This window comes from Microtus ochrogaster, unplaced genomic scaffold (assembly GCF_000317375.1).
Source record: "Microtus ochrogaster isolate Prairie Vole_2 unplaced genomic scaffold, MicOch1.0 UNK9, whole genome shotgun sequence".
Taxonomy (NCBI): Eukaryota; Metazoa; Chordata; class Mammalia; order Rodentia; family Cricetidae; genus Microtus; species Microtus ochrogaster.
In genome coordinates, this window is record NW_004949107.1 from 6820099 (window position 1) to 6839795 (window position 19697).

Genomic DNA, 19697 nt, shown 5'->3' on the forward strand with positions numbered 1-19697 from the left:
AGTGCCTAGGGGTTGACACGTGCATCTTTCACTTGCCCTAAAGTGTCTCTGCCAGCAGGATTTAGAGAAGCAGAGGTAGGCCGACCATCAGCTGGATGCAGAGGGGAAAGGTTACCTCAAGCGGTAGGTAGATGAACAATGCACACAGAACATCTCAGAAAGGTCTGCTCTGGCTCTGCTTTTGGGTAATGGTTTCATGATACAAATCTCATTCCTCCTCAGGCTGGACGGATTCTGTGCAGTTCATATACCAAGATACACTGGCCACAGCCGGAACTGGGGGAGCCTGGCCTGCCACTCTGAGTTACCTGTCAGTTAGCATTTGACCTGTTCAGAAGTGTTCAAGGTCATCGTGTGGCATGGTGATGTATCGTGTGGCATGGTGATGTGGCGTGCAGCAGCTTTTGTCTGGGGAAGGCAGGGCACCGTCTTTGTTGCTGACCCTAAGAAGACCCCCCTGGAATTGTACAGAGAAGTATTAGTGGCCCTGGGGGACACCTTTAGAAACCTTTTTCCCCCATGTTTATTTATTTATTTTTATTTTATGCACAGTGGTGTTTTGTCTGCATGTATGCCTGTGTGAGAACGTTGGGTCGCTTGGAACGGGAGTTATAGACAGCTGTGAGCTGCCATGTGGGTGCTGGGAATTGAACCCAGGTCCTCTGGAAGAGCAGCCAGTGCCTCAGCTGCTGAGCTGTGTGTTTGTCCCCCCCTTAGAAACCTTTAACGGTGGCTTTCTGAGGCCTGCTCAGACGAGCTGTCTCAGCATCGCCCACAGCAGTGGCTACCAGTGGGCCCAGCCTTCTCATGGCTTGCATCCTGGCACTGTGGGCATCTCTCTTGCCCATAGGAGAGGCTATTGTTTCAGGACTGGAAATAGGTACCTGCTCAGAAGGTAGGGCAAGGCCCAATGAGGGGCTTGGGTGGCAACCCTGTTACTGTACTCACAGAAAGCTTCCTCTGGGAGACTGTGGTGCCTAGAAGAATGGGCACCAGCCTTGAGGACTGGGTCTCATTCTATGTCTCTGGGAGAAGAACTCACCTCTTGTAGAAGGGGAACCCCTGTCCACATAGAAGGGGTCCCTTCGGTTCCTGCTTCAGGGCCTTGCAGATTTCCACCGTTCCCTGTTTGACCCTCTCTGGTCACCCTTCCCTGAGGGATCTCTGAATTCCTCTGGCTCCTCTCTGGCACTTAGCCCTCAAAGACAAGTAAAGCACAGCAAGCTTCCCAGCCTCGGTGTGCCCGCCTGCATGGGTGTGTCCAGCTGCATGAGTGTGCCCGCCTGCACCGGTGTGCCCACCTGCACGGGTGTGCCCGCCTGCACGGGTGTGTCCATCAGCACAGGTGTGCCTGCCCGCACGGGGGGCGTCTGCCTGCACTGGTGTGCTCACCTGCACTGGTGTGTCCGCCCGCACTGGTGTGTACTGGTGCCTGCACTGGTGTGCTCACCTGCACTGGTGTGTCCGCCCGCACTGGTGTGTACTGGTGTGTCCGCCCTCACTGGCGTGTCCGCCCGCATTGGTGTGTCTGCCTGCACTGGTGTGTCTGCCTGCGTTGGTGTGCCCGCCTGCATTGGTGTGGCCACCTGCATGGGTGTGCCCACCAGCACAGGTGTGTCCACCTGCATGGGTGTGTCCGCCTACATTGGTGTGCTCACCCATAGCACGGGGTAATTAGTGCAAAACTGAAGCTCAGGGACCACAGCTTGTGAACGGTTTCTGTCATGTGGTTTGAACAGGTGCGGTTTGGACTTCTGAGCAAGCTGCCTACATCATTTTCTCATTCATATCATCTCTCTCTATTACATTTATTTATTTGCTGGTTTGTTTGGTTTTTTATTTATCTCTGTGTGTATGTCTGTCATTATGCCCCATGCACATGTGTTCGACTGGGCATGCGCACGTGAAGGACCAAAGTGGATGTCAAGTTTCTTCCCCAGTTGTTTCTCCACCTTATTTTTTGAGACAAGGTCTCGTGCTGAACCTGCAGCTTACTCTCTTGGCTGGTATCTTAGTTAGGGTTTCTGCTGCAGTGATAAAACAATCGGCTGTGACCAAAGCAGCTAGGTTTATTTCCTCTTCCTATTGAAGCCCATCATCCAGGGAAGTCAGACAAGAGTTCACAGCAGAACCTGGAAGCAGAAGCTGATGCAGAGGCCATGGAGGGGTGCTGCTTACTGACTTGCTCATCATACTTGCTCAATCTACTTTTTTATCACTCAGGAACTCCTGTGTAGGGGTAGCACCCCCACCCACACACACACACATAATGGGCTGGGCCCTCCCACATCAATCACCAATCAAGAACATGTACCATAGGCTTGCCCACCAGCCAGCCTGGTAGGATCAGTTTCCCAATTTAGGTTTCTCCTTCCCAATGACTCTACCTTGTGTCAAGCTGACACAGTACTAGCCAGTACAGCTAGGCTGACTGGCCAGTAAGCTCCAGGCTCCACCCCTTCTCCACACCTGGATACAGGTTATAGATGTGTGCCAGCAAGCTCAGCTTTTTACATAGGTGCCGGAGACTCAAACTCAGGTCCTCATGCTTAAAAGCAATGCAGATCCTGCCCCGCCCCCTCCCAGGCCTTGTCTGTTACAGCAGTGTGAGATCCTTTGAGGTAGGTGGCCCATGGCAGGAGTTTGACACAAATTTTGTTGGTGTGTAGCCCAAATGCCTGCTCTACGCGCTATGCACTATGGTACAGTTTGTGAGTCAGGCAAGGGCCTGGAGATTGAAACATACACAGAGAAACACGGGTGCCAAGAATGCCCCTTTAGTGTGTTCCAGGGCAGCTTATATAGGCTCTCCTTGGCTAAGGGCCACTCCCTAACTCTCAGCTGCAAGCCCACCAGAAACCACTCCCCTGCCATCCATCAGGAACTCTCGAGGGTCTTGTGCTCAGAGCAGCTGCAAGCATAGGGAAACAAGTTGTTTACTCTGGCAGGCAGGGGTCACAGGAAATTTGGAGTCTGGGGGTCCACAGTCTTCAACATTGGTGCAGTTTTTTTTTAATCTTCTTTTTGGGAGAAGGGGGATGTGTCACAAACTCCGGTTGACAGCCACAGACCCTGTCTCCCCAAAGGGATTGGGAAACACTTACAATGCATTGCAGGTAGTTTCAGGAGGTTGGCTCTCCAGCCCAGCCATGACAGGAGCCCCACTTTTGCTATTGCGTCAAAGCAGAAGCTAGCCCTTTTCCTTCCTTTGTTGGTGGACAGTCTGTCTTCACAGGGCCTCTGGCTGCGTCTGTCCCAAGTTGCAGTCCTTGGTGAGATGTTGAACACAGCCCCTGTTCAGAATGTGAGGCTAAAAATGAACCAGGAAGGGGCACAAATTCATCTTTAAAAACCCAGACAAAATAAGTCTTTCAATTTAGGGCTGCGGCTCACAGGCACCTTATTTGCTGAGTTGGACTAAACGGTGTCTATGGCTAATAGGCCCAGGTTCACCCGAGTGGAGGATGAGGGAGAAGAGGGCCCAGTGCTTGGGAGAGTCAGCCAGCATACTGGGAGATTTACTGTTACCATGTGGGTGTCCCCAGCTTAATGTGAGGTATACTTTTCATCATGTATGTAATCATGGGAGGCTGAAGCAGGAGGTCCGTGGCAAGTTAAAGGCCAACCTGGGCTACAGAGGGAGACTCTGTCTCAAAAGCATCCTTAAGCCAACCCCAAGTCTATTGAGTAGAGTTTCAGAATTTTGTTCTGTGTCCCTGCAAAGATGGCCAGTGCTTGCTTCAAACAGCATTGTCTTGGGGACAGCTGTGTGCTTGGCATTGGATTAGGTGCTGCGGGCGTCGTCATCCCTTCCTCCCAGTTCTCCAGGTCCTTCCCATGTGGGACCCGCATTAATTCTGAAAAAGTTCAGCTAAGTATATAAAGTAAATCTGCTAATTAAGACTTGGGATAGAACTCATGGCGGGGAGAATGAGAGGCTTCCAGAGACGGGCAGCCTTCATGGGCTGGCCAGGCACCAGAGGTTTGGCAAACCCTGAAGTGTGCCCCTTTTTGGCTGGGCAGTGTGCCCTAGCCTGTGGCACCTGGAAGGTGTCTGATAACGTGTGAATGAAATCATGGCTAGAGCATTGCTGGAATTCACTCCAAGGATGGTCTCAGCTGAGCGTGCTTCTTCCGCATCTACACCCCACCCACCTTCAAGCTCACCAGGAGCAGGTACACCGTGAGACAATTAAAACTGTGGGGAGACGGTTCTGGAAGTGCCTAGGAAGAAATGCTGCCCCTGCCCATGCTGTGCCCCTTCAGGGTGTCCTGACCATAGACAGCTGGCTCGCTACCTCCTTGAGATTTGATTCTGTCTAGCCAAGCCTGACATACTGTAGGCATTCAATGGGAACAGTGCCCTGCATAGCCACACCGAAGGTTCCTTGAGCTCTTAGCATTCCCGAATGCCATGCTGTAGATGAGCAGTGTGGTCCCAGGGCTGCTGGCCTTCCAAATTCATAGAGAAAGCTACCCCTACCCCGCCCCCTTCCATTGCCAGCTGAGGCATCAGGGAGGAGATAGGGTCCTTAAGAGCTGAGTCCTCAGAGGTGGGATTAGTGGCCCTAATGAAAGAGGCCTGAGGGCCCTTTCCAGAAGCCTTCCTGCTTGTGAGCAGGCAGCATGAAGATATTACCTATAAGGTAGGATGGCCTCCGGCCAACACGGAGTCTGCTAGAACCTTCTCTTGGACTTCTCATTTCTGGAATCGTGAACAACCAATTTCTGTTAGGCAAGTGCCTGATCTAAGACAAGGAGGCCTCCCTAAGCCTCCTAAGGGCTGTGGTCTCAGTAGGTGTCAGTGCCAGGTTCCTGGTGGGGCACTGTGGCTCCTCCTTGCCTGCCTTTCTTCTGGAAGCAGCAGTGCAGGCCACACCCACGCCATTGAAGGCTCAAGCTCCTTCACTTAGTTTTGTTTTGTTTTTCAAGATAGAGTTTCTCTGTGTAGCCCTGGTTACCCTGGAACTCACCCAGTAAACCAGGCAGGCCTCGAACTCACAGAGAGCCAACTGCCCCTGCCTCCTGAGTGCTGGGATTAAAGGCGTGCACCACCGCAGCCAGGACTCAAGATCTTTTTCGTCCTGGGGCAGGTGTCTGCTTGTGAGCAAGGCCGTAGGGAAGCCTTGAGGCAGCCGGGTGTGTAAGTTGTCTCTGATGCAGGCGTGGGCTCCAGCCAGGCCTGGTCTTTGTTCCCTCCCTGGCCACATGTTGAATTATTTAAAACAATAGCTCATGCCCTTTCTTTCACAATCCCCAAACTGGCAGATTGGCTAACATTGCCTTTTATGGAAGGGCCTGGGAGGATCCTTTCTCTGTGGAGATGTTTACCCACATCTGTGGAGAGTGTACCACGGTGGCAGATGCTCTCCTTCAGGAGAGGGTAGGTAAAGGGCTTTGCTCTCTCAACAGTCAGTCGAACAAAGGAGCCCGAAGGGGGGGGGGGGGCTGCCAGCGCGCGGCTTGCAGGCCACCTTTGCTGTCTCGGCTCTCCCAGTGCTCGGCTGCCCGTCCTTTTCCTGTTTTCCCATTGGCTGAGGCTGATATTGGATAAATACCAGCTGTCCCTTGAGGGCCGTGCCCAGATTTTCTACCCATAATGTATCCTTTCAACAGGTGTCTGTGACATAGGACCCATGCCGTCCTGTCTGCCTCACAGATGTTAGTCTGTAGCCACAAAACCAAAAAAACCTGGGGCGGGAAAGAAGCGTCCAGATTTCAGAGTGGAGAACACCAGGCTGCTGACTAAGGCATTTTCGTTCCAGACTCTACCACAGCCAGCACTGTGAATGAAGAGCCCAGCAACACCCCTGTCTCCCCTGCTCCAACCAATGCTGCATGGAACCAGGGGAAGAGGAAGAGAGGCATAGACAGGAGAGGAGTTGGAGGACGGGGAAAGGCTAGGGCCTTCGCTGTGAGCCAGATTAAAAATAGGGATGGCAGGAAAAGGGCCAGTAGATGGGGTTGTCTCCTGGGGGCGACTCTGGTAGGATCTTGCTGGATTTGGGATCCTAGGGTCATTCTCAGAAGCTCTTAATCAGGCACAATCGCAACCCTGCTTGCATGGCTATTGCTATCACCAACACAGGAGGGAGTCCTCTCTGAGTAACTGCTGCGAGCCAGCGGCTGGCCAGGCAGATTTCAGCAGTCTGTGCCGTCAGCCTTTGACCACACATCTTGTGCCAACTAGAGCTTAACAGCTGCTATCACATCTATGGATGCCTTCCTTCAGCAATCTCAAACATTGGAGGATCTAAGAACTGGTCACCTGAGCACTGTGAGCCATGCATGGCCTGGTCAGGGACTAAGGTGTCCTTACTGATTTCCTGTAAGCATGGTACTTAGGTGTGGAGTCTCTTCTGCAGAGCTGGTGTCTTAGTTAGGGTCTCTATTGCTGGGATAAAACACCATGATCAAAAGCAACTTGGGGGAGGAAAGGGTTTATCTCAGTTCTCCATCACAATCCATCACTTAGGTTGGGGTAGGGGAAATCAAGGCAGGAACTGATGCAGAGGCCATGGGCAAGTGCTGCTTACCGGCTTGTTCCTCATGGCTTGTTCAGCCTGCTTTCTTATGGTACCAGGACCACCAGCCTACGGGGTGGCACCACCCACAGTGAGCTGGGCCCCTCTCACATTGATCATCATCAATCAAGAAAATGCCCCACAAGCTTGCCCGCAATTAAATCTAGTCCCAAGGGCATTTCCTCAGCTGAGGTTCTGTCTTCCCAACGACTGGAGTTTATGTCATGTCACGTGGGTGTAAAACCAGCCAACACATCCGGGTTCTTTGTGTTTGTTTTTGCCATTTTGGGGACAAGATCTCACCGTGTAGCCCAGGTTAGCTGAGAATTTGAGATCCTCCTGTCTCAGCGATCTCCCACCCCACCCAGTGCTGCCCTTCTAGGTCTGTGCCACCACACCAACGCAAGTTGTGTGCGTTTATAAGCAGAGAGTGTGGGCTCTGAGACTATGCCAGGAGTGGCTGCAATCTCCTACCCGATCCAGTGCTCTCCAGTTCATACAAGCCAGGGGTGAAGTTCAACCAAACCAACCCACAGCAGCAACATTGAAGGCCCCCGGACTTGGGGTTGCTGTCTGAGAGCCTGGTGACTGAACTGGGGGTGTGGGGGGTGATTGCAGACAAAGCTGGAGGTCGGGCTTACATTATTTGCAGGCAGACAGAGCAGTTTCTAGAAAGAGCAGGCGTGCTCAGCGTCATGCAGAGCCCAGGGACAGACCTGGCAGACCTTGTTCTCAAGGAGCAAAGACCAGCGAGAATGGCACATGGCTGACCAGGAGGTGAGGTGGCGGGAAGTGAGGTGGCTGACAGTGTGAGTGTCATGTTCGGTGGTCATCTTGTCCTGGGAGGAGGACTTTGCTGCCTGGTTCAGTGGCCTTGAGGGGAAGGTGCAGACATCTCCTGTCTTGGTGTCCTTACCAGCAAGTACACTAAGTGCCTCTTGGTGTTATCATAGAACGGGGCTATCCTTCGCTGGGCAGTGCTCTTGGTGTTATAGAAAGGGGCTATCCTTTGCTGGGTAGTGTTCTATTAGTTGGCTTTTGGGTCCATGTGACAGAACCAAACAGAAGCAACCTCAGTGAGGAAAGATTTCTTTTGGTTTGAGGTTCATTGTGGTGGAGAAGATGGGGCGGTGTTTGTTGCTGAGGGAGTGTGCGCTAACAGCTATTCAAATCACTGTGGACCAGGATATAATGTTCAAAGGAAGGTCTGTCCTTAGTGACTCCACTACTCACGCCTTCCAGAGTTTCCAGAAACTTCCAAGTTAGCACTGCCAGCTGGGAACCACATGCTCAAATATGAGCTGGCAGGGTGTGGTGGTCGTGGTGGACGTGGTGGTGGTGGAGTGCATTTCACGATACAACCAACCTTTAATTAATATAACTAGGTTTGTTTTAATTGTTATGCGGCTAGAGGGTTTACAAACAACCTGGGGATGTTAGAAGGGCCAGTTCTGTTCAGTGTGGGTGGCAGAAAGGTTTCCAGAGGAGATGACGTTGGCTAATGAACGAGGACATGTTCTCCTGGGTAAGAGGGTGGTTTTAGCTAGCTGCTGGGGCATTTGGTAGCCAGGGAAAGAGCCCACAGTGTAGAGATGAGGCAGAACCCAGACCTTAGCAATGCGGTAATGCTGCATTCAGGAGGCTTCAGGAAGGACTTGCTGTTGGTCAAGAACATTCTGTCAGCACAGTGTAAGATTAGATCGGGAGGAAGACAGACACAGACTGTCACCTGGAGGTGAACAGTAGTCAGGAGAGATGAGTGGGCCTGGAGGAGGAGGTGGCTGTGTAAGAGGTGTGATTGATAGGACGCTAGAGCCACAGGCTGAAGGGTGAGGCGGGACAAGAGTGAACGCTGTAGACTCTCGGAGAGAGGGCCCAGCCAGGGCAGTGAACACGGGCCTGTAAGGATTCATTCAAGGTGCATGGGCTAAGGCTGGAGCCCTGGACCTCCAGTGGGGCTGGCCAGGGGCAGAGAGACCTGCAGCCCGAGGAGAGGCCAGAAGGCTCCACCCAGCACACTGGGACTGGCCCCCTCCCTTCTCCTCTTCTCCTTCTCTCATTTGATGTTTTGAATCAGGATCTCGCTGTGTCAGTCAGGTTGGCATCAAACTTGGAATCTTCTCTCTTCTCTCCTCTGCCTGTTGAACGCTGGAATTGCAGCCCGCACACCAGGTCCGATCTGTTGGGAGCTTTGTGCTTGGGGAACCTAGGGTGGAAAGAGACTCGAGTTAAAGACTGGAGTGCCGGTTCTGAGGCGCTCGCCTTATTCTCTCGCCTTGGCCCTTTTGGTCTGTGGTGGTCTGTGTCACTGACCCTCAGAGATGGAGATGGGAGAGGGCTGAGGCTCCGGGGCGGGGCGGGATGTGAGGAGCAGGGAGGGAAGGAGACAGGAGTTAAGGTCACACAGGTCATGCAGTCACTCAGAGTTTAAGGTAGGTAACTGAGATGGTGGCTAACGGAAACATGACACACACGGCAAGGGCGGCTTTAGCTCTCTGGAAGGGAGGATGACATTATGGCTTACTACTGTTCGGGAGACAGTTATCTGTGTTCTACCTTTATCTTTATCTTCATCGGTAGTGACAGAATACTGACCCGAATAAATGATAAAAATTACTGTGTGCCACAGATGACATGGATTATCCATTCTCCTTGGGCCTGAATGGATACCATTTTATCCTTTCAAATCTCTCTCTGTAGCCCAAACTTGCCTTTCAACTCCTGACCCTCCTGCCTCAGCCTCCCGAGTGCTGGCATTATAGCCGTGTGCTGCCATACCTGGCAATTTCATCCTAGACTTACCACCTCCTGAGGCACACAGAGTAAATGCTTATGATGGCTTTGCCTGTGGTATTCTGTAGCCAAGAAGAACACTGTGTGCTTGGTTGAGGAGCCATAGTGCTTGAGCCTGCCTGGTACCCCGTGCAGGCATTTGTAGTGGTTCCTACTGGTCAGTGTTCATTCTGGCCATCTGGATCATGAAGGACGTTTATCAGTCAGTGGAGGACAAGGCTGGGGAAGGAGGGAAGAGTCTGTGCACAATGGGGTCCAATGACCATTTGGGGCAGTGCGTGTCAGAAACAGTGCCTAAAAGAGACATAGTAGGGTTGGAAAATGATACATGGTTTTGAATAACTCAGTGAGTCTAAGATGATAGTCTGATTGGATGGTAGTTGCTGAGGGGGGAGGGGAAGCTACTCACCTACATGGGTTAAAGAGGCAGATTTATCATGACTAAGGATAGAATTTTAGGATAGTCTAAGTGTCTGAAACAGAATCAACACGAAGCCCACGTCAGTGGTGAGGTGATACCTGGTCTAGCCTGGGGGACACACTGACATTTAGAGAAGTCTGTGTTCAGGGGAAGACCCAGTGAAAGAGGAACGCGATAGTGACCTTCAAGTATGTGGGGAAACTGGATTAGGGTTTATCAACAACACAGGGGACAGCTCAGAACAGCAGGGTGGTTCTGGTGACAAAGCGAGTATGTGTGGGTTCCCTCGAGGGGTCGTGAGCCCAGTGGTGACCCCAGTGGTGTCCCTGCACATGTTCAAACCACACAGGCTGTTCCTTCTGAGGAACACACAGGAAGGTATAAGCCAAGCTGGGTTTGGGTCCTGCCTCTGGATATAGTTGTGATGTTGTACATAAGTCAGCTTCCTTATTTATGCTTCAGTTTCTTCAGTTGAAGCTATGAGAACTGACTCATCCCTGGCCCTTAGTATTTTACAGCAATAGAGTGCTTTTATTGAACAGGGTTTTCTGTAGCCACTTGGCCCTGGTATTAGCCTAGGGTGTGTTATAGCAAGACAACCCAGCTGCATGTGTGTCCTGGCTCTGATGCCGTTGCGAGCTCCTGGGAGAGTTTGGGGGAGCAGAGTAGCTTATCTTTCAGCCCTAAAAGCCCAGACTCCCTAAGGTTGCTTCTACCTCAGTTTTCTGTGTGTGGAGGTTTGGGGTCGACAAGCATATGTGCTTGGGTCAAATTCAGGACATTAAGCATGTGAAACACGCTCGATTGCTGAGCTATACCCCATAGTCTTGATGCTTTAGTCCTATTAGTTAGGGCTCTACAGTAGCAGAGTTTATAGAATGAAGCGCTCTCTATAGAAAGGGGATTTTTTTTAAGAAGGACTGACAGGCTGTGATCCAGCTAACCCAACAATGGCTGTCTATGATTGGAGGGTCCAAAACTCCAGGAGCTGTTCAGTGCACAGGCTGGATGTGCTTTAGCACATGCCGGGATCCCGAAGAAGTAGGCTCTGCCGCCAGTGAAGGAGGAAACTTGCTCTGGCGGTGAGGGCGAGAGGCAAGAACAAAGCGGCCTTCTTCATCTTTATGTAGGCTTGTAGCAGAAGGCGTGGCCCAGATTAGAAGCTTCCCACCTCAAAAGATCTGGATTAAAGGCGTATCTTCCTTATTGCTAGCATTCAGTTAACTTACATTACACCAAAGCCCCCTTAAAATAGATTTAATAATTAATACGTAAATTAACTCCTGGCGGAGTATCAGAAAGAAGCAGTTACCAGGTCCACAGAGCCATTATCACTTGTTTAAACTTGGAAGTACTAAATGAATGTCAAAGGACAAAAATCCAGAGATTTGGGCATTTGTAAATTGTAAAATAAAATTTCAGCAACCTTTTTTGACCAGAAAAAAAAAAAAGGCATATCTTCCTACTTCAAAGATCTGGATTAGAAGTGATCTTCCTACTTCAAAATGATTTAATTTAGCAAACATTCCTCATAGGTGTGCCCAGCCATCTTTGGGTTTTAGTTAATTCTATATGTAGTCAAGTCTACAACTAGAACAGCCATCACACTCCTGCTATGAACATTTTCATCCTGGGTGGGGAGACCATGCAATATACAACTGCTCCCAGTGAAGTCCCAATGACGGAGCATGGCTTGATTCATCAGATCTCTTCCCTCCTCCCACACACCTAGTAAGTTTATCAGGCACTCTTGCAGGGCAGGGATGAGGGGCTACTGACAAGAGCACCAGAATATCTTCACCCCATGGGGAGGGTGGCTTCCTCAGGGCTGTGTAGCTAGAGCCCACTCCCCCAGTCTTCCTCAAACTACACACTATAACCCCTTCTCAAGACCCAGAGACCACGTGCAGCTGTCTGGGTCCTCAGGCGTGGGTCCCGTGACTCCACATCCTCCGTTCTGTAGAGGGGTCAACAGTTAGCAAGCACAGCTGTGAAGACAGTAAGTGGACGCAGCAGAACTCGTGGACATGTTGGCTAGCTGGCAGGACAGTGCTGCACAGTAGCCTCAATTCCTTATTTTATGCCTGAAATATCAGAGACTTGAAGTATCTGAGATTCTAGGCAATACTTTCCCAACAGGAAGCTGTCAGTGGTGTCACGCCTTCCACTAGAACATTCTAGTGGATACTGTAGGCTGCCAGCGGCTGCCAGCTTGTTCTCTGGCAAATGTCATCTAAAAAGACAATATTCTAAAACTACTTTTGTCTTAGACATAGGTATTTTTATATGTGTGGTTATTTTGCCTGCACGTATATATGTGCAACTCGTGTGCTTGGTGCCAGAGGTCCGAACAGGGTACTGGAATCCCCTGAATCTGGAGTCTCAGATGTTTGTGGCTGCCGAGAAGCAAACTCTGGCCTCTGCAAGTGCAACAGTTGTTCTTACCATTGTGCCGTCTCTCTAGGACCCCCACTTCTTAGTCATTTTCTGCTCAACCTAATTTGACACAAACATTTTTGGGGAGAGGATCCCTATAAATCCCCCCCCCCCAGACAGGGTTTCTCTGTGTATCCACCCTGGCTGTCCTGGAACTCTCTGCAGACCAGGCTGGCCTCAAACTCAAAGATCTCCGCCTGCCTCTGCCTCCCAAGTGCTGGGATTAAAGGCGTGCGCCACTACTGCACAGCCCTCTAATTTATCTCAATATTCTGAAGTCATGCTATCATGAATCATGGGGATTTCTTTTACAGCTCATGTGACAGTTCAGCTGTTAAAAAGAACCAATCCTATTGGTATGTGTGTGCTGGGGGGACACGTGTGTCATGCAGAAAATCTTGAGGTTGCCCTTCTGAAACCTCGTCTGAGACAAACTCTTGTCACTGTGTGAATTGGGCTAGTTGCCCCTAGAGCTTGTTAGCCTAATTTATTTCATTTTCTGTGTATGAATGTTTTGCCTGCATATATGTCTGTTAACATAATTGCGCCTGGTGTCCTCCAATGTCGGAAGGGTCGGATCCCCTGGAACTGAAGTTATGGGTGGTTGTGAACCACCAAGGGTCTTCTATAAGAACAAGTGCTCTTGACCCTGAGCCATCTCTCCAGCCTTACAATTCAATTCTAAGAGACCAGATTCTGATTCTTCCTGATTTTAACCAGGTAGAAGTCCTACCAAATCACTTCATTTGGAACAAAAGTCATTAATTCTGAATAAAACCTCACATTCAAATGGATTATATTTTTCCCTGAGATGTTAAATACAAAGACAAGAGGCTAAATTTCTTTTAAATTATTTTATTATTGTGTAAGCTAGAAGGAAATTTACACACTGAAATCTCAAAAGCCTTGGGCATGCACATTGACCTTGTTAGAGGCTCCTCTACATGGCTCTCTTTTTTCCATAGGAATTTCCCCAAACATTTAAAACCCATAGTTTTTTTTTTTAACTGTATATACAGCCTAAACCATAGCAATCTATGATTATGTCATTTTACACTGTGCAAAATCCTCAAAAAATAATGGTATGATAGAACAGAAAGATTCTTAACAAATTTCATTTTAAGACATTGATATCATTTGGTCCTTCTCCAAATCAAACTAATTAAAACAGGCACAATCTTGGTCAAGCCTCCAATCCAATTCTGACAGTGATCCACACCCTACAATCAGAGAGCAGCGATGACCTCTGCGAGACTGAAAAGACAAAACAGAGCCCAGAAAAGTTAACAAGAGCCAGGCCTGACACAACCCATCACAGACCAAACTGAAAATCGGGCAGGATCTGAGCTTTGTGACAGGAAAGTGACAGCGCATCCAGGAGGAAAGGAAGAGCGGCCAGTGCAGTGAGAAAAGACCGAAGGGGATTTCAGACAGTGGAGATTTGAGGTTTTAATTTTTTTTTATTTCAAAAGTTTTTTTTTTTTTTTTAAGAAGGACACCACCAGTGTATTTCACAAAGACATAAATGTATACACCCCAGCAACACAAAAGAATAAATCTTCAAAAATGTTCATCCCCAATTATTTACATTTTTTTCTAATATAAATTTAGGACTTCAGTATGTAAATAAATATACATTACTATGTATACCTTTCTAGTGTGGCTTACCAACAAATCAGCTGAACTTGAATGTATTTATTCATTTTTAAATTACAGCAGATATGTTTTTGATGGTAGGGAAGGGATAGAGGAAAGGAAAAAGTATTTGAAACTGTCCAGTTCAACCAGCTATCCTTCTGCTTGTTCCTGGGAGCTTGTGGAAGGTGTCAGTGTGGCTGGGAACATCAACACCTTGGCATGCATGAAGGTTAAGTCCGGAAGGCTGGCGATCACCTTCACAGCTTCTTCACTTAGGTGTTCCTCTCTTTTTGGTTTCCTATCAGCCAATGAGAAAAGACAAATGTGTTAATGGGAATTCCATCTCAAGGTTTGCAGTCAACGGTTTTGGGCATCTGACTGGCTTTTCCTCTGCTAGCTGCTGAATGAAGAACAACATATGTGGCTTTTTGTTGTCCATGAAATCATGCATAACTGGATACAGACATCACTATGCACATGTGTATGGGCTCAAAGCTTTAGTTAAGGCCGGAAGCACCTACCCATCCAGTCTTCAAACGTTACTAAGCACGAGTAGAGTACTAAAGCCTTGCTAATAGTCCGCCCATCTGGATTTCCCCTGCTTGCTGCAAAACTACCAAAATTACCTCAACATGAAAGGTGTGGTGCAAGGCCTGGTAAGTCACTTAACCTCAGGCTTTCTTAACCTAATGGGGAATTCCAAGAGAGCCTTCAGCCAAGCTGGGATGCAGGCGGCAGCATGAGAATTGGGTGCAGGCAGGAACCAGGCGAGGCAATCTGTAAACCTTCCAGGACTCTGGCCTTGTGGATAATGTCTATTTAACCACCTCTTCCTCACTGTAACAAGTAAGTAGCCTGAAGCATATCACAGGTGCCCAAGAATTCCTGGGGAACTACTGGGCAAGCGGAAGAAAGTGTCCAGTGGGCATCACGTGCCCAACCAGTGCACAGTGCCATCCAAACCATCCAGCCTGTTAAATATGTTGAAAGGATTATTATAGTCACACAGATTATATTTGTACACAGATCAATTTCAGACCAAAGATCATTTGAAATTGTCTAGAGAAAGCTCAGTTCTTTCTTTTATGGTAATCATATCAGCAGATGAATCAATATTCAACCCAGTCCTACTTTATTCTATATATAATGGCTATCCTACATTTAAAAAAATTAAAATTTACATTTAGATCGCACTTAACGGTAACACATCATCAGATGCTTGAGGAAGTAGAAGACAACTTATCACTTCAAAGTCAAGCAAGTGTCTTGTTTCCTAGGCTGGGTCTTAGCATCACTAATATGGTCAGCGCATAGCCATCCAGTCAGCAGGGTGTCGGATGTTTTCAAGTGCTGGGAGATCTCGGATGTAGACTAGACAAATGTTTATTACCCTGTATTTGCGAGCCTCTGGATATAACTTCCAGTTTACAGAAGATTGGGGAAATAAAGAACTAGTGGACACTACCTCAGAAAACACCAGGAAGTAGAAGTGGTCCTGCCAATTTCCCCATTTGTGGAGCACAGGCGGGTCGGGAGGACAAGGGGAGTTTTTAACCAGGACACAACTTTGACAATTGGGCTAGGTTTGACCAAAGGATTTCAGAGGCAATAGGAAACTGAATTTAAAAGTTCCTACAATGTTTAAGATTTGCAGTTATTTGTGTGAACTATTCTTATTAAAATATACACAGCACATGCTTGAGAACTTGGGAACAATTATATGGCTCTCCATCTCTTTTAGCTGAGATTTACCTTTGTTAATGATCACACACAAATGGCAGGCCAACATGGCCTACGATCAATTCACTCCCCTCCAAAACGGACGTGACGAGACCTTTCAATAGGGTAACCAGATATCCCTATGCAGGGCAGGGAGGCAGGAACAGAATATAGACCTCTCCCACCTTCCACTACATGAAAATGAATTAATAATGCATTAGAGAGTCGGGTGTGGCAGCACACGCCTTTAATCCTAACATTCAGCAGTCAGAAGCAGGCAGATCTGAGTTCGAGGCCAGCCTGGTCTACAAAGCAAGTCCCAGGACAGCCTAGGCTACACAGAGAATCCCTGTCTCAAACCAAACAAAAAGCACTAACCAAACCCCAAACTGAGATGCATTAAAACCCACATACAAGGGTGGAACTATAAACTCTTAGGTGTAAAATTCTCCTGATTTTGAATCTGTCAATCATTCAACCTAAAGCACAAATAACAAAATAAAAGTTTGATTTTGATAAAACCCAATTTTTTTTGAGTGTCAATACATGGTATAAAAACCGAAAAGATAACAGAATAGCAAATATTTGAAAAATATGTATCTGAGAAAGGTGGTATTTTTAAATATAATATATTGATTTTTATTTTATATGTATCAGTGTTCTGCCTGCATGTGTGTCTGTTTGAGGGTGTTGGAAGTCCTGGAACTGGAATTACAGACAGATGTGATCTGCCATGTGGGTGCTGGGAACTGAACCTGGGTCTGCTGAAAGAGCAGCCAGTGCTGTTAGCCACTGACCCATCTCTCCAACCCCAAAGTCTGGTATTTGTAGACTACAGGGACAGCTTACAAATGGTCTGACTGGAAACAAAAAGAATCTGAAGCAGCATCTTTGGAGGCAGTGGCATGAATGCTAATAAGCACATCAGAAGATGCTCAGTAGCTCTGCTACCAGGGGAATGCAAATTACAATGACGACAACTTCGTACCCACTGGCATGGCTGCGACTGAAAAGTCAGACAAACTTGGAGAGAATGTGGAGAAACTGTAAAGCTCCTGCTACTGGTGGGGACACAAAACATTACATCCTAGCACTCTGGAGGCGAATGTTAAGAGATCAGGTGTTCAAGGCCAGAGGGCAACAGGAGCCCCTGTGTTAACCAGTCACCACAGCCGCAAAGTCCTGTGTGGTGTGCACATCTGTAATCTGGCACCTAGGAGGGGTGAGGAGTACTGAATTAGAAGCAAATGTATACAGGAGATTTTAGGCTTAAAAGTAATAAACATTTTCTGGGTTAATTTAATGATGTCAGTTGCAAAGCTTTGTGAGCCCACTAAAAACTAGTAAATTTACACACAGCAAAGAGAAAGATTTTATGATGTTAACTAAATCAATAAAATCCAAAACCGAGAACCCCAAAGCATTCCTGTCAGCCACTAGTGCTTTGGCTTGTACACATGTCAGTTAGTGGCCTCTCTGTAGCTACTATAGTGCATAGCTGGCTATGCACTAATTTAAACTAGAAATTTAAATTAGAAAATAACCTTTCTCCGTAACAGGACAGTTGAGCAAGAAGATGGAACCATCTTCAAACTAAGAGCTTGGGTTTCTCTAAAGACAACACACGAGCGCTGGCGATGCAGACCAGGGTGCAGTGCTCGCCTGGGAACAACGCCCCCGCCATAGCCAGACGCAGTGGCACAAGCCTGTCCTGTGCTATGCCAATTTGGTTTGCACAAAGTCTGACATCAGGTGGTGGCCCCTCCAGTGCGGCTACCAGGCTGCTTAAGGAGGGACAAACTGGCCTGGTCAAACAAAGCACATCAAAACACCCGCCACAATAAACAAGAAGTGAAGTGAGAAATTACAGTGCATGGGAAGAAAGACCCATCATGTTCCCTCAATATTCAAAGGCTCTTAGGAAATGATGTCAGCCTACAAAAGGGCTCAGTCAGTCAAGGACCCTGACAACCTGAGTTCAATCCTGGAACCACAAGGAGAGAACTGACGCCCACAGTTCTGCCCATCAGTTGAGACATGGAAAATGACACGCTCCATGTTAAATGTCCTTCTCTATTTCAACTCCAGTTTCTTTGCTCTTAGAGACAGAATTCTCTTTGTAGCCGAGGCTGGTCTCAAGTTTATGATGCTCCTGCCTCAGCTTTTCTGAGTGCTCAAATTATAGGCTTTGACATACACCTATTTTAACCCTTTCTTATCTTATAGCTCTCATAAAGCTCTTTCATTCAACCTTTTTATGTAATGATAAGAGCCAAGTTGCTTTTGCTAACCTTTACTTACAAAGAAAAAGAAATAAATCCTAAAGATGAAGGTATTGAAAGAGTCTTTTGAAATCTCACACTTGCCTGTCTTTTCTAAGCACAACTAAAAACTGTTATTGGAAGTCCGGGGCTGACACTGCTTTTAAACATTTGCCTAGCATGCAGAGGCTTTCAGTTTGATCTCAGCATTGACACAAACAAACCAACCTTAGAAAACAGCTCTCACCCCTGAAAAAAAAAAAATAAAATCAAAACCCCCGAACTCCTCTGGTGATACTTTATAATTTTAAGTACTAAGATGTGGATATTTTTTTCTCACTGTTTTCCAAGAACAAAACATCCTTCAAAATGAAATCCAAAGTTGGCAGCTTGTTTTCAATATATTTCATTTACATGTCAAAGTGAATCTGAGAAAGCAGCCCAGTGGTAAGAACCTAGAGTATGCCAGGCCCTTGGGCTTGTTCTCCAGGACCTCACTAACAGAAAGGTCAGGTAATTATTAAGAGAAACTCTTTGGCTGCTACAACTTGCCTCCTAGATGTGTGCTACAATTTTAGTTTCTTCTTTTCGTTCAGAAGATGAGGGAGACCTTTAGTAGTAAAAGAGGTTGGGCAATAAATACAGTGTAGTCAAGGAGTCTGAAAAAGGAGCACAGCTAACGACGTGGGTAGAGCTCCTCCTACTGGCACAGAGGATGAACTGTCGCAGCCGGGAAGTTCTCTAGGTGGTGCAGGGGAAAGGTAAGGAAGCAGTAGGGCTGGCTCAGAAACAGGGAGGGATCCCACAACAGATGACATTAACAGAAGGTTCATTTAAAGGCAAAGACACTGCAGGGCCATTACAGCAATGCAGTGAACCTGTGGATAAAAGGACCTACGTGCTCCAAATCTATTTCCTGGGAAGGTTAAAGGCATCTACAGTCATAAAAGCAGTAACGGCAGCTTTTCAAACCCGCTACTATCTGTTGAGTAGACACCCACAGAGAATAAAGCTCGACAGACGCTGCGGTCATTTAAGTCGGGGGGGGGGGGGTGGCAGCGGCGGTGGTGCACAGCTTTAACCCCAGCACCGGGGAGACAGATGCAGAGGGTTCTACGTTCAAGGCCAGCCTGGTACCTAGAACAAGTTTCAGGACAGCCAAAGCTACACAGAGACCCTGCTTCAAAAACAAACAAAAAGAGACTGCAATCACTTAAGCTAAGATTTAAATATATATATATATATATATATATATAAATGAAGAAATAGATGTTTCTTATGAAAGAATTAACTTTAAAAGACAAATCTAAGTGGCATGTGTTATCCAATCGGAATTTCTAAACTTCTCCCAAAGTGGGCAACTGACACACAAACATCCCTCTAGGAACTGCAGCCTGACGGTCGTCTGGGAAACGGAGAATCTAACCAATCAGTGCCTGCCCTGGTACTACTGATATCCTGCCAGGAACAACTCCCTTCTACTAGGAACTGGCTTATCTGATGCCTAGTGTGTCAAGGCAAGGATTACTTAACTGTGTTAAACTCTAAATACAAGGTCCAAGTGACAGTTCTAATACCAGGAGGAAACTGTCCCTAAACAGGCTCTCCATAAGTTTGGGAAAGGAGTGTACGAAGCCTCAAGTTAGGGTGTACAACAGAAAATGTTCTGAAAATAAAAAAGGTCTTATCTTTACTGTTTTAGCTTCAAAGTAAACCTGGTAGTCTGTGTGACACCAGCAGTCTGACACTGGTCTGGAAAAATGCTTTTCTCCACAAATATGAAGGGACGGGGGGCATTCCTCAGTGGCATCAGCATCTTAATACTTAACCAGAATTGTTTTCTATGGAGGAGTGCGGGAAAGAGAAACGTGGTCTGTTAATCTCCAATAAAGTTTGTCATGGAAC

At 47.6% G+C, this 19697-nt stretch overlaps 1 protein-coding gene across 2 annotated transcripts in view; it reads right to left on the reverse strand.

The window, feature by feature from the left end:
* Window positions 1-13859: 13859 nt before the first annotated feature.
* The window catches only part of Aftph (aftiphilin), a 66488-nt gene continuing 60650 nt past the window's right edge, over window positions 13860-19697 (reverse strand). For both annotated transcript variants that reach the window (XM_013353510.2, XM_013353509.2), the window contains one exon: window positions 13860-14110. In XM_013353510.2, the coding sequence (XP_013208964.1) occupies window positions 13963-14110 (148 nt within the window). In that variant the 3' untranslated portion in view covers window positions 13860-13962. The remainder of the gene's footprint in view (window positions 14111-19697) is intronic.